At 39.0% G+C, this 27,877-nt stretch overlaps 1 protein-coding gene across 3 annotated transcripts in view; it reads right to left on the bottom strand.

The window, feature by feature from the left end:
• The window catches only part of NT5DC1 (5'-nucleotidase domain containing 1), a 238,149-nt gene that overhangs the window by 59,874 nt on the left and 150,398 nt on the right, over window positions 1-27,877 (bottom strand). For all 3 annotated transcript variants that reach the window (XR_012158025.1, XR_012158026.1, XM_073337114.1), the window contains exons 7-8: window positions 23,322-23,496; window positions 16,748-16,845 (exon numbers count right to left, since the gene is read on the bottom strand). Coding sequence is in view for 1 of the 3 variants with exons in the window: in XM_073337114.1 (XP_073193215.1) it covers window positions 16,748-16,845; window positions 23,322-23,496 (273 nt within the window). In the remaining 2 variants the exon portion in view is untranslated. The remainder of the gene's footprint in view (window positions 1-16,747; window positions 16,846-23,321; window positions 23,497-27,877) is intronic.

Raw genomic sequence — 27,877 nt, 5'->3', positions numbered from 1 at the left:
TGGGAGTTTATTGAGGAGCCAAAAGCTGAGTGAAAATCTCTCCCCTGTTCACCTTGGGATAGAGCACCTATCACTGTAGTATCTAAACAGTGATTTTTTGGTATCCACCTAAGCACAGTGGGCAACCAGCACAGCCATTAACTCAAAAAGTGGCAGCAGAGAGTTTACTGAAGAGAAAGGAAACAGCATTTCAAAGTGGTTTAAGTAAAATATCTCTCAGCAGAAGGAGGAAGATCACACCCGAACACATAATAGTGCACTTAAAGTACTACTGCTGCTGATTCTAGCAAGTTAGGCAAACAGAATGCTGGAGTATCATTGAAGAATGCTCAGAGTCTAAAAACAAGGCTACTGAGGGAATGTGGGAAATGCTTCTTTCCTTCTATCTGGAAAATTTGTGGGATCAAAGCAGCTGAGGTATCAAAGGTAGACAACTTTGCTGTTTTAACTGTTCGTAAATGAAGACTTGGAACTGATTTTTAAAGAACTCTTCCTCATCCACTTAAAAAAAAAAAAAGGAAGAGAGAAAATTCTAAAAGAGTAACAACCGGAAAGTTTGGCTAATTCCCTAAACCTTTGGTTAGATATTTATAGGTTGTGAAGTATGCTTGTTCCCAGTTCTTTCAAACAAACTAGGAAACCCGATCATTGTTGATACTTGCACAACGGAAAACTAACATCTGGGACTACTGAGAGAGGTTACTGCCCTCCACCTCATGAAGACATTAATGCTTGTCAGTTAACCACTTATTGGTGAATTTTCTTGCCACAGTGCACACAGGAAATCTCATTAAATAGTACAGAGAGCCTAAAATGCAAGTGGAGATAAAAGAGTTTGGCTTGATTAGCCTAACCAAAAAGGCTAAGGGGAGATGTGATTGCTTTCTATAAATACATCAATAGCTAAAACTCCAGGGAGAGCGAAGAGTTATTTATGCTAAAGGACAATGTTGGCACAAGAACAGATGGGTATAAACTGGCCATGAATAGATTTAGGCTAGAAATTTGAAGAAAATTTCTATCTATCAGTGGAGTGAGGTTCTCAAATGGCCTTCCAAGAAGAGTAGTGGGGGGAAAACCTCTGACTAGTGCTAAGATGAAGTTTGATACATTTATGAACAGGATTATGAGATGGGATTGACTGTGATAGCAGGAGACTGAAATTGGTGGCCCAGGAGGTCCCTTCCAGTCCTGTGTTCCTATACATTGTACAAAAATACATTTTAAGTGGCTCATTCATCGTCAAGACTGTTTATAATAGCAAAAAACAGGAAAAGCCACAATTTTAGTTCAAAATTGGAATCGTAGTGGCACATAATATTTAGTAAAATACATTTTCTATTAGGAAACATTAAAAAGCTATCACTAACAGTATAACAGCACATACACGTAGCAAAATATCACACACACAAGAACCAAATGCACACTCACAATCTTGCCTATATACACAGCATTGGTAAGACCGCATCTAGAATATAGCATCCAGTTCTGGTGTCCCACGCTTCAAGAAAATTGTGGAAATAATGAAAAGAGTTCAAAGGAGAGACACAAAAATGATCCAGAGGCTGTAACAGAAGCCTTATGATATGAGGCTTTAGGAGCTTTACTTACTGAAGAGAAGGGTGACTTGGTTACTTGCATATAAAAACTACACCTGGAAAAGATATCTCATAGTTGGGGGCTTTTCAACCCTGCTGACAAAGGCTTAACAAGAAGTTGAAGTTAGACAAATTTAAACAAGATGCAATTTCCTAGCAGTGAGGGTAATTACATATCTGAACATCTTAACAGGGAAGGTGATGGACTTGCCATCACTTGGAGACTTTAAAACAAGATTAGATAGCTTTCTAAAAATATGGATTTAATCCATCTTCTGAAAGTAATTATAAAGCACGTGGGTGGGACTGAGGAATATGGCTGGATCCTTGTGGTGGTCTTGGCCCTTTTGGCCTTGGAATCTGAGAGTCTGAATCCCCCTGTTCGTCCCCTTCCTTCATGGGCCATGGAGACCACAGGATTGCCTACATTACCCTCAGTGTGCTCCTAACCCTTACAGCTCTGTATAAAGACAGTAATTATGATCAAATCTCATGTGTCTGGGCTTCAGCTGGTCACCTGCGGGGGCCAGGAAGGAATCCCTCCTCCCGTCCCCGATCCATAGCTAGTCAGATTTATACTGTTTTTTTCCCCTTTACCTTCCTCTGAAATGTCAGGGGACTAGCCACAACTGGTGATGGGACACTGGAGGGGTAGACCAGTGCTCTGTGATGGTACAGAAAATCCTCTCTTAGTTGCCTGGCTGGTGAGTCTTGTTTACATGGTCAGAGTCAAATTGATCACCAATATGGAGTCAGGAAGGAATTTTCTCCCAGGTCAGATTGGGAGGGACCTTGGGGGGGTTTCACCTACCTCTGCAGCATAGTGTGTGGAACACCTTCTAGGATCATCTGAGCATATCTCACTTAATCAATTCCCTGATTGGCCAGATCTCTGCTATGGGTGTCACCTCAGTCTGTCCTGTTTCTACCTGTAGCATAAAACAGTTTAGTCTGTTGAGGACTAAAATGCATTAGTGCAACTAAAGTCTTTGGGGTATCTGAGTAAAATTTAGTAGCCTGTGACAGACAGGAGGTCAGATAAGATTATTTAATAGTTCCCTTTGGCCTTAAACTTAGTCTATGAAACTATGCATCAAGGAAGACAGTGTTGTTCCATAGTAGGCAGACAACATTTAACTTATAAGTTGACTGGCTTTACTATCTGTCTGCCTTATCTATTCATTTTTGTAGGGGGAGATTTTCAAAGGCACAGATGGCAGTTAGACATCTGTCTCCCTTTTGTTCCCCTGAAAATTTCTCCATAAGCTCTCCGGAGCAGAGAACATGTTTTTCTATGGGTCTGTAGCTAACACAATGGGCCCTCGTTCTGACTGGGGCCTTTGGATATTATTGCAATAAAAATATAAAATAAATTACTGTATTATATTATTATTATTAGGGGGAAAAGTCAGTTTTTGTCTTGGGAATCATTGCCTTGACAAACATACAACTTCAGTCACACACACCCTCAATCATCCTATGTTTCCTTATGTGACCACAGAGGAATATGAACTCTGATGTCACAGGAATGATGCTAGTGATTCACTGGATAGCAGCTTTCCTTTTGAGTGACTACAAGATAGAGGGGAGAGAAAGAGGTGTGACTGGAGAATGTTTCTCTTCCTCAGGGCCGTGTCTAAAGGCACAATTAACCTTAAATTAATGGAACAAACCCATTGGGATACCACTGTTGCTTCTCAACAGACCTAACTAACACGGTGGGTAAAAAACACAAGAAGCCAGTACAGTTTTGTTTCTAGGTGGGCTCCCACCCAACAGATATTTTTTCTAAGATTCAGCAATGTATACATGGACTAAAGGAGACTAAATAGATAAAGGGTGGGGGAAAGGTATAGTCATTGTGATAAGTGGCCACATTTTGATCATGCAATGCTTAAAAACTTTGTTGTGAAGCTGTGTGTATGGTCTGGTTATGGTTTGCCTGGCATGTGGTAGACTTGGATTCGATTCCCTGCTCTGCCACAGAGTTCCTGTGTGACCTTGGGGAAGTCACTTAGGTATGTGAGGCATGAGGGAGCCTATCTGTTCCATGGGGATGATAACATTTCCCTACTTCACAGGATCAACAAGGAGTCCGGTACCACTGGACTCCTTGTTGTTTTTGTGGATACCGACTAACACGCTACCTCCTGATACTCTACTTCACAGGGGATCTGTGAGGATAAATACATTAAAGATTCTGAAATGCTCAAATACCATGGTAATAGGGACCACATAAGTACCTAAGATGGAGTCAGAAAGAGGCAGGGAGGGGTAGAATTATGTAGAACTTTCAGTAAAAGGACAAGAAGCTTGAATCTGACATGGTGCGGGAGCCATTGGACGGATTCAAAGGAGAGGGAGAATGTGACATGGTCAGGGCAATGGGCAAGGAAGACAGAGTATTTTTAAGGTCAGTTGGAGAGCAAAATTGGTATCAGGGAGACCAGAGAGGAGGAAGTTCAAGTAATCAGGATGGGAAGTGAGGACAAACTCTATTGCTAAAGTATATGATAAATCTTTAAGATTAATACCTATGGTTTTGAGATTTAGTAAATTAAATGGAAGAGCAATAGGAAATCAATCATCAAAGAACATTAAAGGCTTTTCTGTGTCGGAACAATCATTGGACATCTCAAAACAATGTTACCAGATGTGAACTGGATAAATTAAAAAAGGTGAAAGCTAATTTCTGGCAAGGGTTGAAGTTAGTTTTTAGTTGGCATGAATGTGCTCCTAACTGTGATTTATTTGAAAGGGTAAGATTCAAGATAGGGAAATTCTTCCCCATTTCCCAAAATAATTTCCTATCAAACAATGCATTTTTCCAATTCCTTATCTATATATTTTTGGGTGGTTTGCATGATCTTTCCTAAATATATTAGGTCACGCTATTTACCTGGTTTTGCAGGATCAAGAACATTGTGTGACTTTCCCCTCCCCAGAAGAATTTTACAGATAAAAAAACCCCCTAACTAGTAGTGTTTCAGAAATAAATCTACTTGGAACATGGAGTAGTAATTTGTCAGTCCCATGGAAACACCTGGAACCAGTGGACAGAATGGTAATTTTTTTCCATAGAAAATACAAAGGATTATATCTTTAGAGTAAATGTGTTTATAGTATTTACCAGCTTAGGGCTGAACCTTCCAAAGTGTTGAGCTCTGTGGCTCCTATCTAGCAAAGCATTTAAACTCTACATAAGTTTAAGCACATATGTAGTCCCATTGGAATCAATGGTTGGGGGATAGAGAATGGGGTGTGGAGGAAGGTGCAGTAAACCACTTTTGTATTTTCCCCAACTCTTGGTTTGCAAGGAGCCAATTCATCCCAGATGCAAGGTACAGCAGTATTAGGACTGTCTTAATAATGCAGTCTCCTGTAATGTTTATGCCAGTGGGGTGCGGGGGTCACCGAAGAATCAACTACGTCAGTTCTACACCAACTGCGGATTCTCTTATGCTCAGGAAATTCTCACCTGCCATTTTGACCAACTTCATGGCATTTGTGTGCTTCTGGCCATATCACAGCCCAGAATCTGACCCCCTTTCTTAAGCACTTTACAAACATTCGCTAATTCTCAATTTTAGAGATGGGGAAACTGAGAGAGAGATTCAGTGACTTGACCAAGGGCATTAAGGCAGGTAGCGTCATAGCCAGAAGTAGACCCCAGACTTTCCTCATGATTCCTAATTGTGTACTCAGATCACTACAATACAGCTCTCTTCCTCATAGGTTACTTTCACTCCAAGAAAAATGACAAGAGACTGTAATTATAGCTTGCTTTAAGTAACAGACTTGTTGCCTACAGTGTTAAAAGCAGGATGTGCTATTGGTGAAAAATAATTTATTTTAATGAATAAAAGCCTAACATTTTTGGAAGAACACACAAGAGAACTTTGAAGCTTTTTAAAGAAAACCAACACTTGCAGATTCATGGAAACTCTGTCAAAAGGAAGCTTTTTGCAGTTGTTGCCAATCTTGAATCTTCCAGGAATGTATCATATATAACCCTTTACTCTTGCCTTATTATAAATGGCTATGGCCCCAGTTTTGAAATGAATTAAATATAATTAAATAGTGATTTGACTGTTTATCAGTATCTTTGCCAAATAACCCAGTCATTGTTGGTCATTGGCGTAGTAATACTTACACAATAAAGTAAAATCATAACCCCAAACTTTCCCCATTAATTGTTATCTGAAATTTTGTCCACGTCAAAGCAGTATTTTCCTCTCACAAAGCATGGTATTTTTCTCCCTTATGAAGTAAATAATTTGTTTCTCTTCCAAGGAATCTTTTCATGTGGAATTTGGCAGTTGTTCAAGGATTATTATATGAGGTGTTAAAAAAAAAAAGAGCCATCAAGGCCAATCTGTACAGATTTTCTCTGTATTATGAGTCTTGGTATGGTGACTAAATCTGTAAACTTATCCTTGCTATACAATAGTAATGCAATAGTGCACTTTTTTTTTTCCAGGAAGCATCCAGTCCTCCAACTTCTAAATATGACCTACATTATTTTTTCTGAGATGTGTCTAAAATGAGCCTGGGAGCTTAAATTCATTACTCTGTAAGACACTGAAAATCACAGACTAAAGGGAGACACTGGATTTATGGCTTATTACAACAATCTGTAACCCACTAACCTCCTCTTTTTATCCTATGACTGCAGAAGCGCTAACAAGCCACACTACCTTGAATGGACCCTTACAATATGTCATTTTAGACCCCTTACAATATGTGCTAACTGCTTATGCTAATACCTGTTCCTCCTTGCATTTTGCTGTGATGCTGGAAGGACCCTTCCCAGAGCTGAAGAAGAGCTCTGTGTAGCTTGAAAGCTTGTCTCGCTCACCAAGAGAAGTTGGTCCAACAAAAGATATTACCTTGTCTCTCAAATATTGTAGGACGACACGGCTACAACTACACTGCATATCACACTGAAGACTCATTTACTCTGAGCCACTCTAACCCCCAGATCCTCTTCAGCAGTACTACTGTCTAGCCATTCCCAATTTTGTAGTTGTGCATTTGATCTTTTTCTTCCTACATGCAGTACTTTGCACTTGTCTTTACTGAATTTCATGTTGTTGACTGAAGACCAGATCTCCAATTTGTCAAGGTCGTTTTGAATTTTAATCATGCCCTTCAAAGTTATTGCAACTCCTCTCAGCTTCGGGTCATCTGCAAATTGACAGCAAACCTTTGATAACTACTCTTTGAGTATGGTTTTTCAACTAATATTGCACTCACCTCATAGTAATTCCATTTGGCTATATTTCCCTAGTTTCCTTATGAGAATGTCATGTGGGACTGTCAAGAGTGTGACTAAATTTAAAATACATCATGTCTAGTGCTTCTCTGCTTCCATTAGGCTAGTAAGCCTGCCAAAGAAGGCTATTACCTTCAAATTAATTCAGGTTAAATAATTCTAGTACAGAACAGGTGATCTTTTGTAGATACATTTTTGAAATGGTAGAGAAGTGTAAAGAAAATAATGATCCATAGCTTCATTATAGAAAGAAGATCTTAGGGATGTAATTGCTATTATATTTTCTTTATTTACCCCAGCATCAAATATATTCTTTTTTAGCCATTTCATATATAAATCTGGAGGGAGGAAAGGAGAGAAAACATATTTCACTTCAATAGAGCGGTGCTTTCATGTCAAAGGATAGTCTTGTGGTTAAGGCTCTGGACTGGGACACAGGAGAACTGAGTTAAATTTCGAGACCTGCCACAGGATTTCCTATGTGACTTTGGGTATGTCACTTAATTTATGTGCCTCAGTTTCCAACCTGTAAGAAGGGTAATAATTAGAGCTGCCCAGAAAACAATAACTCCATTTTGCAAAAACAATGTTGACGTATCAGTGGTTTCAGTGCAGAAAACAGAGAGACCCTCCCCCAAAATAGCGAATAGCTCTAACTGCTGGGCTATAGCATAACCCCTCCCGCCTCCTTCTCTCTCTCTTTCTCTCAATCTCTCCCACTGGAGCTGTTCCACTCTGTATAAATAATTAAGTATTTATTGGGCCAGAGACACTGACTCTATATCCTGGTGGTTAAGGCACTCATCTGGGATGTGAGTTAGACTAGCCTGAGTTGGAGCAGGGACTTAAAAACCTGGGTATTGACTTAAACCAGTCTACTGACTATTGTGAGGGTCTGTTAGTCTCTGTTCTTTCTTCCCCCTGTGCCTCCCAGAAATTCCATCCTGGACCAGAGAAACTTTCCCAGTTTCAGTGAATCGGCATTCTCCACCTTTTTTCTGTCTTGTCTATTTGAATTTGTGAATTCTTTGGGGACAGAGACTGCCTCTGGTCATGTATTTGTACAGAACCTAGCACAATGGGGTTCTCACTTTGACAGGGGCCTCTAGGAGCTAGTGTAATACAAATAATGCATAATAATAAACAGGATTTTGCTATAGTGATGATTTGATCCTGCAGATTCTTTCAGTATAGAAATACATTTTTCAGGGGGAACTAATGTTATTTTCAGAGCACTTGGCAATTTATGCTAAAAATGTTTTCCAGCCTTAACAAAAGGAATATTGTGTATATACAGCCTTTGAAAGCAGCAGTTTTAGTTTTCTTTGAAATCAGCCTTGAGTAATTTTCTTATCAGTTTAGTGCCAAACACGGTATTTAATATCAAAGGTAATCAGCTGGAGCAAACCCTGCTGTCTTTATGCAGAAATACTGTACTATTTTTTCACTGCTTGGATTTTTGGATGAAGAACCTTTTATCTTCGCGGACATTTTGAACACTATACAAAAATACAAAACACTCGGCTTGGCACATTTACTTGAATTTTCCCTTCTACGGAAGAATAAGCATAGGAGAATGCCATCTATGGGTCAGTTTATAATATCAATTTTGATACTGACAACTAAACCCTAAAACATGACTTCTGTTTTTTAAAGACTATGCATATTCTCTAATAAAAAACACTGGAAGTTTTTTGATTAAAAAAATGTTGGTGACTTTAAAAAAACTGAATTTAGTACGTATAAGATGGCAGAGTAACAGCACTGGAAACTAAACTGATCCAGAGAATAGGTAGATTAGAGGCAGTGAAACTCCAACCTTCCAATACTGCTGAAACAATGTTCCTCTATCCCATTCTAGAAGAAATATACGAGGGGTGTTCTCAACGTGCATTAGTATTTCTTTGAGATGGCCAAAAGAGTGCCAGTTAGTACATACTGTGATAGAAAGTTTCCCTACCACACAATATAACTATTAGGCCTTGTCTACATACAAGACTTGCACCAATTTAACTAAAACTAGTTTTAAAATGGAGTTACTTAAACTGATGCAAAAGCCCTGTATGGAAACTCTTATTTTACAACTGGCTTAAATTGATTTAGCTGAATTTGTTAATCTACAGTTATTCTTTATATTCTCGTTTCTTTCACCCTCTCCTCTCCTCCACGTCCACAAACATCTACAGCAGAACCTCAGAGTTATGAACACCAGAGTTACAAACTGACCAGTCAACCACACATCTCATTTGGAACTGGAAGTTCTCAATCAGGCAGCAGCTGAGCCAACAAACAAACCAAAGCAAATACAGTACAGTACTGTGTTAAACGTAAACTACTAAAAAATACAGGGAAAGCTTAAAAAAAGATTTTACAAGATAAGGAAACTGTTTCTGTGCTTGTTTCAATTAAAGTAAGATGGTTAAAAGCAGCATTTTTCTTCTGCATAGTAAAATTTCAAAGCTGAATTAAGTCAATGTTCAGTTGTAAACTTTTGAAAGACCAACCATAACATTTTGTTCAAAGTTACAAACATTTCAGAGTTATGAAGATCCTCTATTCCTGAGGTGTTTATAACTCTGAGGTTCTACTGTAACTAGTTTGTTATCTACACAATGTAAACAAAGTATTCAATAAGTACTTTTTATTTTTATAAACCATGGCCAACAACTATGTTCCATGATCATGTATGACACACAAGTTTTGGATCATTTGTTCAAACAACTAAAGCTTCAGGGCGCACAGGAAAAACTTTCTCCTAACACCTTCTCTTAAAAGCTAGGTTGTTTTTCTGTATAGTATTTTAGCAAACAATTCTATATAAAAATGCAAGGACTTGCTGATCCAGCTCTATTTCACCCAGTTGAAAATGTTTTAAATGCCTACACTGTATATGTATAAACAGACTTCAAAGTAGAATAATATTGTAACTAGGGCAATTTTTACTTGACAAGCAATAAAACAAAAGGATTTAACTTTCATTGACCTCACCTACCCCATGGTTATTTGCAAGGATGCACTGACCATCATCACTGACCAAACATACAGTGGAAAGACTTTTGTCAATTCCCAGTTCTCATTTCCCAAACATCTATTGATTTCCACAATTTTACTATCCTGGAACATTAAACAAGTTTAAACAAATATTTGTTGGGCAAATGTCCTCAATCATCAGGCAATACATACCTTGTCTTTTACTGTTTGTCTGCAATACAGACTGTATTATGTTGTGGTGTGCTTTAAAGGCTTTATGGGCACTTGTTTAGGATGACCTATATAAAATACCAATGTATTCTCTCTAAATATGTATTGCTTGTTACATGATCACACAGTGTGTTAATTGGTGGGCCAACACAAACCGCCCTAATCCCCAGAGAAGTGACAGTGAAAACAATTCTATTAAACAAAAGAAGGGACTTTACATGCGCCTCATGTCCTGCTGCTGGTGTTGCTATTCATTTCTGCCTTTCTGAGAGGCAGAAAAAACAGACATTTTTTACTTCCCCTCAAAATTACTTCCTTCTGATAAGGCCAGATGCACATTCTTTGGGGCTGCCCCAATGTGTGCTGAGAAACACTCATTCCTCCAGCCAGCACAGTTACTCTGGTGCAGCATTAAGTTCTGTTTAAGGTTTCTCTGAATAATATACTTATTCCCCCAAACCCCACCTACATCAAAAGAATATAAAGGTTGAAAATCAAGTGTTCAAAAGATAGGAAATGCCAGAATTAAGGTTACCTGTGCAACCCATCTTCCCTCTGCATCTGCATCCCTTCCCCCACCCCATTCCCTGGCTCGTTCCCCCTTGGTGTGCCATCCTCTTCTGCACACCCCTACATACACTGGTCCCTGCAGCTCCTTTACCTCCCTGATTTTATTTCCCCCCTATTCCACCCTACACATACTTCCTCAGCTCTCTGCATTCTTCTCAGTTTTTTCCTCTTCCTCCCTGCTTGGATGCCAGCAGGGGGAACACTGAGAGCATAGGAGAGACAGTAAGCCTGCTCTCACTTCCACTGCCCAGTGACCAAGAAGCCAGGAGCAGCAACTGTAGAGAATATCCTGCTCAGTCCCTGCAATTCTGGAGCATTCTCAGTACAGCTGGGTGGAAAATGGTTTTCCCAACCCATGGATATTTTAGAGATTCAAAGTAATCCTCTGTTACAGGATGAATCCAAGACTTTTCACAGAGAGACCCGAACTCACCTGGGTTTGAATCCCTGCTCTGAATCAAGAAGAGCAGGGATCCAAAGCTGGGTCTTCCCCTAACTCATGGGCTAGCCTGGGGCCTCATACACCACACACACTTATGTTTAGACAAATTTGACCCTTTCCCATGAAAATATTTGCTTTCAACAAATTGACATTTTTCTGATGAAAAACCATTTTGTCAAGAATACCCAACCAGCTCTCAGAGTAGCAGCCGTGTTAGTCTGTATCCGCAAAAAGAAAAGGAGTACTTGTGGTACCTTAGAGACTAACAAATTTATTTGAGCATGAGCTTTCGTGAGCTACAGCTCACTTCATCAGATGCATGTTAGTCTCTAAGGTGCCACAAGTACTCCTTTTCTTCTTCCAACCAGCTCTAATGCTCAGTACAGACAGAATGTTTGGATAATTTAGCTGCCAAACTCTAAGAACAGTTTCTATTAAGTGTGTGCAAACGGATTTTTTTAAAGAGTAACTTGGCTGAATTTGGGCAAATTTTTACAGGGATAGTAAAAGGCACATCCCTAACACTTCAGTAGCCCTTTCAAGCTCCTGTGCCAAAGCATGGAGATGCTAGAGCTTGTCAATGCGTTGATTGTAAGATTTATCAAACTATATATATATTTTTAACACGGGCAAAACAACACACTTTTCCCTAATCTCATTCTTTGAAATGGCTGAACCATTTTAGCTAAAACTTTCCAGGAAAAAAAAAAATCAACGTGAGGCAGACACACAAGAAGGAAAATTTCAGCCTCAATGGTTAAAGTTTGGCAAAGTTATAAGCAACTGAAAAGAGGATCTTACAATGGGAAGTGTCAGGCAACTTTAACTATGTAAGTCTCTACACCACTTCCTATAATGGAGGAGGAATATATAGTGTTGTGGTTGAAGGTTTTATCAGCACTCGCTAGAGATGGTCTCATTCTCATAGGTGGTGAAGCTAGGAGCGAGTTATGCAGTTTATCTCAAATTATAAAACTTTTACACCATGCTGCACCACCAGGTATTCTGCATGTTCTATATATGTCACGAGGGGATGGGGGTGGGGTGGAGGATCTATAACTATTGGCTTAACAGTCTTTTAAAACAATTAGGTTTTTTTAATTCTTCTGTTAGTAAAAATAGGAATCTCAATTACCATATGTGCAACTGTATCAAAGTAATAAATGAGCCATAAAAACATAATAAAAACCTAAAAGAGGTTACCTTATCTAAAATATTTCTTATTTAAAATTTTTTTTTCAGGCCCTTCCAGATCTAGGAGTGTGCGATTGGACCCACTGGAAAACTGAGTCAACGCTTTCCATTGATAGAAAGCTTTCATGTCTAGTCCTGAAAAGCTACATGAACATAAAAACCTAAGAATTGTCAAACTGGATCAGAACCAGGGTCCATCTAGTCCAGCATCCTGTCTCTGACAGTGTCCAGCACCAGATGGTCACCTTGCAGAGGAAGGCAAGGTATATGAGGGGTAATCTGCTTCCCAAGAAAGTCTCATCCTAATTTCTAATAGTTAGAGACTGATTTAAACAATGAAACATGGTTTTATATCCCTTCTTCATTTTTTGCTATTGACCTTTGAATTTGTGACATTTTTATGTACAGAAAAACTGTTACTTTCCCAAGAAAGTGTCTTTTCAGTCCTGGCCTTTAGGACCTTTAAATTTTTTGAAAGATGGTGATAATAGTGGAATCAACGAGAGCAATTCCACATTTGGGGGAGAAAAAAAGTTTCTTTGATGATGGTCTGTTAGAAAATGGCAGCTGTTTGAAGATGCTCAGAGGTTTGGAGAGCTAGAAAAAGTCATGGTTGACACGGATTGGTTGGAGGAGAGCAGGATAGTCAAAGATGCATGATTAATAATCTATCACAGGATGATTCCATAATATGTCACATAAATATCATCTCATTTTTGTATAGTAAGATTTTAAAAATGAAACATTTTTCCAAAGCCAGTATGTACCACACCCTTTACACCCACCCACACCGTACTACTTTTAGTCACACAATTGCCTGAAAAACAGAAAAACTGAGAGCTAAAACTGCAAGAATTCTGCAAACTGAGTGTAAATACATAATGGCAGTATTTAGGTCCACGAACAAGATGCCCGCTAGCACAAACTTTTCGAAGTTACTCAGGGAGATCAGCGTTATCTGTGACTTTTTTAATTTAAGAGAAAAATAAAGATTCTGTCGGGCTCATGCACACTTGGTTCAAGAATAAGTGCTAGACACATATTAATTGGCAACATTCTAATATTATAAATTTGTGGTTCAATGTTATTGCAGTAATATGACATCATAAATTATCAGGTGAGACCGAACTATATTTGCTCCATGGTTTTCTTCAATTCATAGAACTACAAAATCTTTAAAAAATTAATTTAAGCTGACTCTAGTTGTTCAAAAAGATGGAAAACTCTTATATCCCATTTTTAGAAGATGGGCACGCTGACATGGCAGACGTTGCTTTACATGAACATATTGGGACAAATCCTTAGATGCTGTAAATCAAGCTACTTATAATGATTTAAAGGAAACTATGTCAATTTATACCAATTGAGGATCTGATCTCATTTATAAGATTAATGTCAAAATGTATGAATTTCATGTACTAATCAAGCAATTTCTTTCCTATATAAAGAAAAACAGATGTGTGAGTCAGACTTACGTGAGATCCTTGAAGAGGTATTCTGGAGTTGAAGCTGCATGGCAATATAAGCCTGTTTATTTAAACTATTTGATTTTTGTTTGTTGTTTGTCCATATTTTGTTAGGTATAGTTTAGTATAGATGCTTTAAAATCAATACAGAAGAGAATTTTTTAAAGATTTTAATTTTCATAAGAAAATTCCATTAATATCTTTTTTTTAATTATTACCAGATTTATAGCACAGTTCTTTGAAGAAGTACTATAAACAAAAATGTATTGTTATAACAACAATTAGTACCTTGGTTCTAACAAAAAAAACAAAAACGTAAAACTTGCAATGATGCATACAAAATTCTGGTTGCTTTGATTGATGCATGTTTTGAAACTCACACAAATGAGGTAATGATACACGTTTAGCACAATCAAAATTAACTTTCATGGTTCCAAATAGATTAGTTCCAAAATTACTTTCTACTGAAAAATCATTCTTGCAGCTCATACAGTATTGTATTACTGCCGACAATAACTTCTTTGTCATGTCCTCTTCCTTCAAATATTTATAGACCACAGTGGTTCCTCCAGAATGAAAGACTGACAAATTTAAAACTTTTCTTCAAAGATTTCCCTCCAGAGTTTGAAGCAAAAACTACTACTACCAACACCACATGTAAATGAGATAGGGGCTCACTCCAGAACCCGATTCACCACCCCTGAATTTTTTTAGGGGGGTGGGAGGGAGAGTTTGAAATGAAGAAAAGGACCCCCATTTTGTAATTTGAGCCCACCTTGAGTGGAAACCCACTGAAACAGGACAAACCTATTGACTCAATCATATTAGGAAACTGGGCCAAATGTAGACTTTCTGATGGGTGGGGAAATGTAGCTGAAATCCAGCCCCACTGAACCAGCAGCTTTGGGCATAGGGTAGACAGGCAGTTATCTAGGCGACCAAATTTAGGAGGGTCACTGAGAAGTCCACGTTTTGTTGCAGGAACAAGCTGTTGGCCAGAAGCCACCTGAGCTCAAGCAGCCCCTGCAAGGAGCACAGGCAGAGGAAAAGGGGTTGTAAGGCCCAACAGACTTCCACTGCAGCTTTTCAGAAAGGGTTCTTTTTCCCCACAGAAAATTTTGACTTTTTAATCAGAAAACCAAAAAACATTATATTTTTGGCCAGAACCTAAATTTTCCAGGTTTGTTTGGGGGCTTTTTTGAACAAAAAGTCAAAATTTTCCACAAAAAGAAATGTCTACATAAGATGCCCACATCATTTTTTTCTACTCATTATTTAGGTGATTAACACTACAGAGTATCTTAAATTGTTCACAGTTTACTACATCAGAACATGCTTTATTAAAATTTCCAAAGTTGTTTTTAGAAATATTTGTCTCTGTTATAGTATCGTCAATACTCTGGTTGGTCTTTCAGAAGATAAGATCATTTTGCTCTTATCTGAGATCAAATCAAATAAATAAATAAAAACACTAGTAAAGCAAAGCAAACAAAAGTTGGAGAAAGTGTACCTAGGAACTTCTGTAGTTTGGGCACATTACTCATTTGTTGATTGTCTATTTTCTTTTGGCTCCCCTGCCTTTTTTAGATTGAAAGCACTTCCGAACATGAGCCATCTCTTATTCTGTGTTCATATAATGCCTACTGCCATGAGGCCCAGATCCTGACAGGAGCCTGTTGGCACTACAATAACATAAACAAATACCACCACCACCAGAGACTCAGGGAATGAACCCCCCATTTGAAGGCATGAGAAGTCTGATGATTTTAAAAGCATCTGAAGCGAGTTACACTTTATTTTCAATTTCCATCAAGATAAATTAGCAAAAACGCTTTTAAACTTGACAGTTTACCACTTATAATGTCTTTGCTTATTCATTCATATTGTATTTGATTTCCTTTCTGTGCTATTCTACATCAAACTGTCAAATTGACAGCTTCCTATTTGACCTCATTCTTTTAAAAATATATATATATTTAAGATACTTTTTATTACTCTTCTAAATAAATAAATACAGCATTAGAAAGTATTTCCCATGTATTGCCACTCTGCCATTGCAGTTTTTAGTTTAAGTGTTCAAAAGGTAAAATTACTTTGGGTCTGGAATGACAGTCTTTTCCAAAATGAGATGCTAAAATACAGTTACTAAAAATACAGTTCTATATGCCTTTCCCCGCCCTTTGCCGCCCCTGCCATTTGCACTGCATTAGAAGTTGGGCCAATCTGCTATTTTGCATGTAAGCTTAATTTTCAGATTGTTACTTAATCATGAGGATGCTTATGAAAAGCTGTCAAAACTGTTTGACTTGTAGTACATGTCTATTCACATTTGTTGATTAACAAGCACTTCCTTTATTGTATACCCCATTCCTTAATGCTTTGATTTAATAACCTAATTCACTACATTGCTACAACATTTGGAATTGTTTTTATTTTTTTTAAGTGAATGGTATGCCCATTGTGAGTCAATATGGAGCCAAATTATGCATATTAGACACTTTCAAACTTTTCCCGTGAATCATTTCCTCCAAACTTGTAAGTGTATTTGTTTCGGTTTTCTGAATTTCCTCTGATTTGTTTAAATGTTTTTGTAATTGATTTTCCCAGAACTGTATGAAGTCTTCTATGTATGATCTTGTCTATGCAACACAGAGAAATCAGTCACCATTGTGCTCAATCATGCAATACCTCAATATATGTAGCCGGGAATTATATTGACTTTTTTTCCTCTGTTTTAAACCAAAATCTTACTTCATTTTTCATTATATTTGCAGGTTGTTTCCAGCATTACAACTTCTACTTCCTCCTTCTCTCCCTCAGTATCCTTTCCAAATAGCCTGCCTCGGGAACTGAACCAATCTAGAATCTCTTATCTCTTCCACTTGTTATCTGAATGCTTGATTATGTCACAGAGTTTTAACCTACAGGGCTACTAGACTGGATCCCCCATTTCCTAGATCTAAGTGTGTAAGAAACAGATGTATACATTACTGAGTCTTACCAAGAGTTCGGAAAGGTCTTTGGTTTGGCGTATGAGAGAAGAAACCAGGTTTCAATGCATTTGTGATCACAATGTCAAAAAGCTCTGCAAAATCATTCCTGAAATAACAAAACAATACAACTCAAATAACCTTGAAACACTTAAAAAAACAAACAAAAAAGGAAATAAACCCATGTAGATAAGACTGACTGTCAAAACAGTTTTCTATAAAGAATTTTTTCATGCCACTTTACTTAGAGATTTTTATGCTATTTCCCCACACCCATTTTCTTCCATTTTTAAGTTCATATATCACTGGTGAAAGCATGTTAGAAAGACAGCCTATCAGACTGGAGCCTTCTATTAATTATATTAATTATTATTAATTTGTATTACCATAGCACCTAGGAGTTCTGGTTCACAACTAGGCTCCACTGCGCGAGGCACACACTGGGGTTTTCAAAGCACCCAGGTGCCTATTGCATTGATATCACTAACTGCTTTTGAAAATCCCAATAAGTGCCTATCTGCATCTTTAGGCATCATAATACATTTGAAAATCTGGCCATTAGTAGGCACATTTTCCCCTCTCTGATGTGTTTTCCCCCACCAATTAGGACAGGTATAATATTAAATTAAATATTTGCTATTTCTAGCTGTGTACTTGTACTTATACCACCTCCATGCAAAACTCACTATTTGTTATTAGCGCTATTGGTCCCATACTTCTCATGTTTATTAAGGGATGGATATTTATTTCAAGGTGAAAGTGATGAAAGGAGAATGTAGTCTAATGGTCTTAGTCCAAGACTGGGAGCCATATATTTCTAAGTAATACTCCCAACTCCAAGCATGGCTCCCTCCACAACCCTGAGCAAGTCATTTCACCTCACTCTCTAAATTATCTCCAGCTGTAAAATGGAGTTAAAAATTCTTCTCTACAAGTCTCTGAGGAGGTTATAAAAATATAAATTAGTCTGAAGTAGTACATAAGTGGAAACATTTTGCCAAACCTAGTTATATCTTAATGCTGGAATATAGTAGCAAATTAAAAAATTGCATATACATGCTATATATTTTTATTAGAAGTGCTTCTTTGAGGTGCTTATGTATTATACTGCACGAACTGGGACCATCTGGTAAAATTCTTGGATAGCCTTATTCTGGAAGGAGGAAGTAGCAAGTACAGCAAGGGTATAATGAGCTGAAATGCTAACAAATATAAAAGCAGAATCAGACAGATTGTATACCAGATGTACAGATCTGAATAAAAATATGCATTACTGACCCTTGACATGTATTATAAGAGGCCTTCCAAAAGTAAATTTGCATTCCAGTAGTTATGAGACATATGCTTTAGATTATTAACTATCAGTGGAGTTTATCAGATAGGTGATTGGATTTGATAAATGACTATAGAGAGTTGCAATAGAAATATGTAAAGGTTTCTTTTGAATTTAAAATCTGACAGTCCTTTCTGCTCTCTGACTTATTGACAAACATGACAGTGTAGTGTCCCAGATACATGTGATCAAGTGTAGAAGGCGAAGAAAGGCATCTGGAACAGATTTAGGAAGAACCACTGTTTTGAATATAACTCAAAGGTTTTTTAAAAAAAGAAGACAGAACTGAAACTGAAGTTCTGACTAGGTCAGTGTGCTGCAGAAATGACCAAGAGAAAAGTAACGTGATGATTTCTTCCCATTTTTCTTTTTTTTACACATTTAAACAGAACCTATTAATTAAGTTCAATCAGAAGACTTGAGCTACAGTGAACACTACAGATAAAATAATAATGTATTGGCAATAATAAAACCAGTTTTAATCTTTAGTTTCCTGTAAAACCGACCTATCCTAATTCAAATATAGAGGTTAAACATCTCAGTTTAATTAGAAGTGTCATTTATGCTTTTGTTTACTTCTCCATTTCCAACCTTAAAAAATAATCAGCCAATAACTTAATTATTGCATGTCCAAGATGTAAAACCTCCTACAGGAAATACTGTCACTGTTGAAAATCTTTCATCTGTAGCTTGTGACTGTCTCTATAAAGCATTTTAATCTCTCTTTTTGTGAGTTCAATTCAACATCACATAACACAATGGACACAGTTAAATTTTTTCTTCTATTTTCAAAGATTTTAGTGGCATGAGATATGTTTCCTGTACTTAAAAATGGGGAATGCTGGTAGAACTACCTATCTCTTAAAATGAAAAAAACTTTGAGGGAAGTCACTATACTTGATTTGCAAATGCAGTGAGGTATAGTACTTACTGGTAGATATCTGAATGACACTTGTACTCACAACTTGACAGGTGCCACTAAAGAGTAAGATGAGGGCTTGTCTACACTACCTGCTGGATCGGCGAGCAGTGATCGATTCAGCGGGGGGTTGATTTATCACATCTAGTATAGACATGATAAATCGACCAGTGAGCACTCTTCCGTTGACTCCGGTACTCCACCAGAGTGAGGAGCGCAAGCGGAGTTGACAGGAGAGCATCAGCTGTCGACTTACTGCAGTGAAGACACTGTGGTAAGTAGATCTAAGTACGACGACTTCAGCTATGCTATTCATGTAGCTGAAGTTGCATATCTTAGATCGACTCCGCGCGGTAGTGTAGACAAGCCCTAAGGTGAGGTTGCGCTCAAGATCACGCTAACTGTGTATTAAGGCTCTCATATGATACATACTACACACAGTTCTGGATACTTGAAAACTAGAAAAGTATTGAAGGGGAAGGGGAAGTCAGAGAAAATCAAGAGAAATAAGCGTTGGGGAGGATCAATTTACGAGAACAGAAGCCAAGAACAGATATGCTTCACATCATAACTAAGGGGTGACATGGTAACCATTTATAAATACTTTGTTTCTACAGTGCAAGCAACAATGAGGGAACTGAAAAGCCAAAGAGTATAACCAGGAGTTATGCAGTGAACTAGTGCGAGGGAACATTTCAGATGAACACGAGGAAAAAATTCTTAACAGTAGCATCGAGTAGATTGTGGAACAGGCAGACTCTCAAGGGAAGTGGTGGAAGCCACATTCCCTGACTCATTTAAAATAGGATTGTGCTGAACACTGAAGGCCACAATCCTACATAGCCATGGAAATGGACAAGCTGACCTAGTAAGGTTCTTCTATTTCTAATCTCCACCTTTTCAAGAGAGCTGTGCTTAACAAGGGAAATCATCCCTATTGACAAAGTAAGATATGTCTATACTGCACACATCTTTAGTGGGGTGTGTACAGTACATACATGCATAGCCTCTGCTAGCATGGGTATAAATAGAATTTTAGCTGGTGAGGCATGGTTCAGGCAAATAAAGACATGCCTGAAGGGTGAGGGTAAGCACCCAAGTACATACATTTCACAGCTCTCTACTTGGCCAAGCCATGGCTCTCCATCTCCCCTGCTACTTTTAGCAGCACAGCATCCTGCTGCTGCAGCATTTCCCATCCCCAGGAAAAGACTCCAGCAGCAGAGAAAGGCTCCGGCAGCTCCCAACTGTCGTAGCCTTACTCTGCTGCAGGGAAAGATTCCAGCAATGGGGAACTACCGAAGCTTTTCCTTGCTGTCTTCCCCCGGCCAGAGCCCTTCACTGACACATACAGCTATCAGAGTGGTAGCCATGTTAGTCTGAATCAGCAAAAACAATAAGGAGTCCTTGTGGCACCTTAGAGACTAACAAATTTATTTGAGCATAAGCTTTCTTGAACTACAGCTCACTTCATCGGATGCATCCGATGAAGTGAGCTGTAGTTCAAGAAAGCTTATGCTCAAATAAATTTGTTAGTCTCTAAGGTGCCACAAGTACTCCTTTTCTTTTTGCTGATACAGACAAACACGGCTGCTACTCTGAGACCCAGTTTTGGAATGTTACGATTCCTGATGTTGGATTTGTGTCCATTTATTCTTTTGCACAGAGACTGTCTGGTTTGGCCAATGTACATGGCAGAGCGGCATTGCTGGCACATGATGGCATATATCACACGAGTAGATGTGCAGGTGATGAGTGGCTGATGTGGTTAGGTCCTATGATGGTGTGCCTTGAATAGTTATGTGGACAGAGTTGGCACCGGGGTTTGTTGCAGGATTTGGTTCTTGGGCTGGTGTTTTTGTTGTGTAGTGTGTACTTGCTGGTGAGTATTTGCTTCAGGTTGTGGGGCTGTCTGTAAGCGAGGACTGGCCTGTCTCCCAAGGTTTGTGAGAGTGAGGGATCGTCCTTCAGGATAGGTTGTAGATCCATGATGATGCTCTGGAGAGGTTTTAGTTGGGGGCTGTAGGTGACGGCTAGTGGCCTATCATTACAAAACCTAAACCTATGCCACAAGAACATATAGCTATATATGACAAGTGTGGATGTAGCAGACTTTTCACTCTGCCATGTAGCCATAGTCTTTAAGATCTCTTGCACACCAGTAGAGAACTATTAGAGCATTACATACCCAACTAAAGGGAGGCACAGGTATCAATGCATGGATGGGAGTGCTTGCAATGATACAAATGTCTACAGGAAGTCCATGGCAGTAGAGAACAAGTCCCTGGGTGTACTACTCATTTCAGTATAACTTTTTTTTTTTTGGTTTTGAGGGGTGGTAGGAGGAAACAGATTCCACCTTAGTGGCAGCAGGTGCAAGTCTCATCAAAGATAGTAGAGTTGTAGCTGCTGCTGCCAGGATTCTGTGTGGATCTGGGAGCCTTGGGAATGGCATGGCATGAGTTGTGCTATTGTCGGGATGCAGCTGTGTCTTACACTTTTATATCAGTTGTGCTTTTCCTGCTGCATCATCCCTTTTCTACCCAATTTCTATACGTAATACACTCACTAGGCATTCACCCACTGACAGCCAGAGTAGTTACAATATGCTGCCACCTAAAACTGTTTTATGAATGAAGTTACACTCAGTGTGTAACCTACACCGTTATTAACGTCATGGATTTGTCCCAAAGATTTCAGTGGGAGTTAAGCCCACAAACTTTGGGTTGCATTTGGTTTAGTCAGCCAAATTCTCAATATTATGAGCTTGAAAAATCTGTGGATACAAATAGGTGCCATCATTGGCAGCTGTAGATCTCAAATGAATTGCAGTGAACCATCGGTCTGTGAAATTATCTATTCTGCCCACGTACTGTAAATATATGTTTTCTGTGCATAATTATCTTTTTGGCAACCGTGCATTAAGAGCAATGATAAGTTATTTATAGGCTCTTCTCTGAGGGTTATTGTATAGTATCTGAGCAGCTCACATACATTCATCAGCACAACAACCCTCTAAGGTAAGACATAGTGTTACAACTTTACACCTGGGGAACGGAGGCACAAAGATTGAAGGAATTATTACGGTAACTCAGGAAGTCTGTGGTAGAGCTGTGATCTAGATCGGACAGTGGATTGAGAGTTGGGAGACCTGGGTTGTATTCTAAGAAAAAGAGTAAAGCAATCTGGTCCTCTGGATATATCATGATATGGGGTCCCCTGTGGCCTCATCCCCATGCTGTGGCCCTGCACGCCACATGGAATGATGATGACAAAGGGTCCTATACACTCCCAGAGAGGCAGGAGAATGGCAAGAGGTCCCCATCTTAACTTCAAAAGTGGCAACAAGGGAACTTCTCTCCTCAGGCGCAACAGGGGCCCCTCCCCGAGAGAGAGAGAGAGAGATGGCAGCAGGGGGTGGCCTTACTACATACCTCAGCAACTGGTAAATACTTGCTTGGGAGGGTGAGCCGGCCAGGGCCGGCCACTGCAATCTAGTTCTCTTGCCATATACAGAATCCTCTGCTAGGGTGATGTTGGTGGGGCCTACAAGAGCAGTGGGCTTTAGAATTAACATCCTACTGAGATGCATGGGGTCACTCACACTTCTCAGAACTATATTTCTAAGTTGTCTGCAGATTCAAACAGACATCACTGCACCTGTTAATCTTTGGTCACATTTTCAACCTTTTCTTCACAACTGCAAAGGCTAGAAACTTACTTTTTATTTAAAAAATGGAAGTCTAGATTCTGATACAATCGCAAGATATCAGCAGACCGGGGGCTCTTGGCGTAGCCCTGTAGGCCTATGCACTCATCTGGCTCCACTTGTCTGTGTCAATGACCTACTGTGTGACCTTGGGCAAGTTGCTTCACATCTCTCTGCATCTCAGTTTCTTCTCCCTTCTCTTTGTCTATCTTGTCTATTTAGATTGTAAGAGCTTCAGGGCAGGAATTGCCTCTCACCATATGTTTGTACAGTGCCTACCATAACAGGGCCCCTATCTAGATTTGGGCATCTAAGGTCATTCATAATACAATTAAGAAAGAAATAAAGGCCAGTGCCTTAGCCACAAGGCTATCTTTCTGCTCCTTACAAGGCCCATCTTTTGAAAAACTCGTTAGTCAATGTGAAATACTACTTATACAAATGTATAGTTTTAAGGACAGCCCATAACTACTGGTCTCACAGTTCTGAGATAATGTGAAACAGTAACTAGAAACAGACCCAAATCTCGAGCTTTACTGCTCAGGGCCATCTCCAAATCTAACCACGGTTACTGCTCTCTGGGAGGTCTAATCGGAAATGAACTGAGATCAGCAGTACACTTACCCAAGGATGTGTTCACACAGGAGTCTGCAGTAGTCACTGTGAGAGCTGGTAATCAATAGCAGGACCTTCCCAGCATTTTTCAGTTGCCTCAGCCACTTTTTTACAGACTCAGGGCAACTTTGTAAATATTTGGCTGGATCATTTTTCACTTCTGGGAAATATGCCCCACCGTTTTCTGAAAAATAAAAACGTTAATTATTTTCTACCACCCAATCATATTTGCAAACTATGCTATATACACAGCAATTTTTCCTTTCCTCCATAGACAAAAGTAAATAAATAAAAAGATAAAAAAATAAAATGTAAAAGACTGATATAAAAAAAGCAGAGAAATCTTAAAAGTTGCACAGGGCTATAGTTCTTGATTTACATAAAAAAGGAAAAGAAAACAATGTGACATATAATAGCAGAAAATTGTATGTAATTATCTCTCTCCAGTATTACATACATTTCACAGCTATTGCCCCAATTTTTTTTTGTTTTCTCACAATATTTTAAATCATCAATTATTGTCCTGAAAAGCACTTGTAGGGTTTTGTGTATGATATATCACTTTATTGATTTTTAGTTTTTGGATATTCAATTTGAGATTACTTAAATAGGCCTGGTCTCCAGAAAGTGCTGAGCACCTGCCTCCTGACGATCAGAGATCTCTAAGATATCTCAAAAAATGGAGGCACCCAAAATCAGCAGTTACTTTTGAAACTTTTGGTCAGCATCAACTGATCTGTAGCAGCATTCCTATATCAATGCCATTATTTCTCAGATCAGTTTTTTTAATGCATGTCACCATTTTATCTGATAAAGGTTGATGTAATAATAATTAGGGCTGTCAAATGATTAAAATAATTAATTGTGATTAGTCACAGTTTTAATCACACTGTTAAACAATAACAGAATGCCACTTGTTTAAATATTTTGGATGTTTCTCTACATTTTCAAATATATAAATTTCAATTACAACATGGAATACAAAGCATACAGTGCTCACTTTATATTACTATTTTTTATTACAAATATTTGCAATGTAAAAAAGAAAACTCACCCCCACCCCCGCAGTATTTTTCAATTCACTGAGAACAAGTACTGTAGTGCAATCTCTTATTGTGAAAGTGCAACTTACAAATGTAGAATTTTTTTTTTATACATAACTGCACTCAAAAACAAAACAATGTAAAACTTTAGAGCCTACAGGACCATGCAGTCCTACTTCTTGTTCACCAAACCACTAAGACAAACAAGTTTGTTTACATTTACGGGAGATACTGCTGCCCAATTTTCATTTACGTCTCCTGAAAGTGAGAACAGGCATTCGCATGGCACTTTTATAGCCAGCGTTGCAGGGTATTTACGTGCCAGATATGCTAAACATTTGTATGCCCTTTCATGCTTTGACCACCATTCCAGAGGACATGCTTCCATGCTGGTGATGCTTGTTAAAAAAAATAATGCATTAATTAAATTTGTGACTGAACTCCTTTGGGGAGAATTGTATACTACTATTTCTTTTATCTTTTCTACACTGCAAAATATTTGTAATAAAAAATAATATTAAGTGACCACTGTATTTCAAAGAATCCCTATTGAGGTTACAGGGACAAACCATCCCGATGTGTCGAAAGAATAGTAAATATGGCAGGCGACCAGCTTGGCTTAACAGTGAAATCCTTGCGGATCTTAAACATAAAAAAGAAGCTTACAAGATGTGGAAGATTGGACAAATGACCAGGGAAGAGTAAAAAAATGTTGCTCGGGCATGTAGGAATGAAATCAGGAGGGCCAAATTGCACCCGGAGCTGCAGTTAGCAAGAGATGTTAACAGTAACAAGAAGGGTTTCTTCAGGTATGTTGGCAACAAGAAGAAAGCCAAGGAAAGTGTGGGCCCCTTACTGAATGAGGGAGGCAACCTAGTGACAGAGGATGTGGAAAAAGCTAATGTACTCAATGCTTTTTTTGCCTCTGTCTTCACGAACAAGGTCAGCTCCCAGACTGCTGCGCTGGACAACACAGAATGGGGAGTAGGTGGCCAGCCCTCTGTGGAGAAAGAAGTGGTTAGGGACTATTTAGAAAAGCTGGACGTGCACAAGTCCATGGGGCCAGATGCGTTGCATCCGAGAGTGCTAAAGGAGTAGGCGGCTGTGATTGCCGAGCCATTGGCCATTATCTCTGAAAACTCATGGCGATCGGGGGAAGTCCTGGACGAGTGGAAAAAGGCTAATGTAGTGCCCATCTTTAAAAAAGGGAAGAAGGAGGATCCTGGGAACTACAGGCCAGTCAGCCTCACCTCAGTCCCTGGAAAAATCATGGAGCAGGTCCTCAAGGAATCAATCCTGAAGCACTTACATGAGAGGAAAGTGATCAGGAACAGTCAGCATGGATACACCAAGGGAAGGTCATGCCTGACTAATCTAATCGCCTTCTATGATGAGATTACTGGTTCTGTGGATGAAGGGAAAGCAGTGGATGTATTGTTTCTTGACTTTAGCAAAGCTTTTGACATGGTCTCCCACAGTATTCTTGCCAGCAAGTTAAAGAAGTATGGGCTGGATGAATGCACTATAAGGTGGATAGAAAGTTGGCTAGATTGTTGGGCTCAACGGATAGTGATCAATGGCTCCATGTCTAGATGGCAGCCAGTATCAAGTGGAGTACCCCAAGGGTCGGTCCTGGGGCCGGTTTTGTTCAACATCTTCATAAATGATCTGGAGGATGGTGTGGATTGCACTCTCAGCAAATTTGCGGATGATACTAAACTAGGAGGAGTGGTAGATATGGTGGCAGGTAGGGATAGGATACAGAGGGACCTAGACAAATTAGAGGATTGGGCCAAAAGAAATCTGATGAGGTTCAATAAGGATAAGTGCTGGGTCCTGCACTTAGGACGGAAGAACCCAATGCACAGCTACAGACTAGGGACCGAATGGCTAGGCAGCAGTTCTGCGGAAAAGGACCTAGGGGTGACAGTGGACGAGAAGCTGGATATGAGTCAGCAGTGTGCCCTTGTTGCCAAGAAGGCCAATGGCATTTTGGGATGTATAGTTAGGGGCATAGCCAGCAGATCGAGGGACGTGATCGTTCCCCTCTATTCAACATTGGTGAGGCCACATCTGGAGTACTGTGTCCAGTTTTGGGCCCCACACTACAAGAAGGATGTGGAAAAATTGGAGAGAGTCCAGCGGAGGGCAACAAAAATGATTAGGGGTCTGGAACACATGACTTATGAGGAGAGGCTGAGGGAACTGGGATTGTTTAGTCTGCAGAAGAGAAGAATGAGGGGGGATTTGATAGCTGCTTTCAACTACCTGAGAGGTGGTTCCAAAGAGGATGGTTCTAGATTATTCTCAGTGGTAGAAGATGACAGGACAAGGAGTAATGGTCTCAAGTTGCAGTGGGGGAGGTTTAGGTTGGATATTAGGAAAAGCTTTTTCACTAGGAGGGTGGTGAAACACTGGAATGCATTCCTAGGGAGGTGGTAGAATCTCCTCCCTTAGAAGTTTTTAAGGTCAGGCTTGACAAAGCCCTGGCTGGGGTGATTTAATTGGGGATTGGTCCTGCTTTGAGCAGGGGGTTGGACTAGATGACCTCCTGAGGTCCCTTCCAACCCTGATATTCTATGATTCTATGATTCTATGACTGTGCACTTTATATTCTGTATTGTAACTGAAGTCAATATATTTGAAAATGTAGGTAAACATCCAAAAATACTTATAATAAATTTCAGTAGGTATTCTATTATTACCAGTGCGATTAAAACAGTGATTAATAGTAATTAATTTTTTTAATAGTGTCAATTTGTTTTGAGTTAATTGCTGGAGTTAACTGTGATTGACAGCCCTAATAATATTTAATAATAATAAAAAAATAATTCCACTGTGCTCTCATGTAGCACATTTTCAGTTCAGAAAATCTCAAAGATTTTTACAAAGAAAGGCCAGTATCATTATCCTCATTTTACAAATGGGGAAACTGAGGCACTGGGAGATGATGTGACATGACCAAGGTCACCCAGCAGGCCAATGGCAAAATTAAGAACAGAACCCAGGTCCCCTAAGTCCAGTCTAGTGAGAGCTACTCAGCTGATGTACTGCACACTGATTGGAGGCGTAAAACAAACAAATCCAACCTCTGCTCTCAGTAGAGCCATTAAATACCCCACACTACACCCACTGTTTGTGGGTGTAACAGAAACAGAATTTGGCCTTTACAGGTAAACATATTCTTCTGAACATATGCCTCAAAGCATACTGGACTCTGAAGAATAACACTAATCAGTTATTAAGAATTAGTCCATTCATTAATGTGACTGACTGACAAAGACTTCTCTTGGTTTATGTCAATTTACCATTATCATTAATCTGTTTTATTCTTTACTACAGTTTCCTAAAACAATATATTGTCTATATGCTCATGCACTGCAGACACAAGTTATTACCAAAAAAACCCGAAAGCTAGTTTTCTAAGAGAGAAATGTTTACGAAAAGAGGCATGAATGAGACAAAGTTTAACACACAATTTGTATGTCTCATGGAGTCATCATCAATACAAGAATATTTTTT

This window comes from Lepidochelys kempii, chromosome 3 (genome assembly GCF_965140265.1).
Source record: "Lepidochelys kempii isolate rLepKem1 chromosome 3, rLepKem1.hap2, whole genome shotgun sequence".
In the NCBI taxonomy this organism is placed as follows: Eukaryota; Metazoa; Chordata; order Testudines; family Cheloniidae; genus Lepidochelys; species Lepidochelys kempii.
The sequence above is the reverse complement of the archived record's forward strand: the minus strand, read 5'-3'. Positions and strand labels throughout refer to the sequence as shown.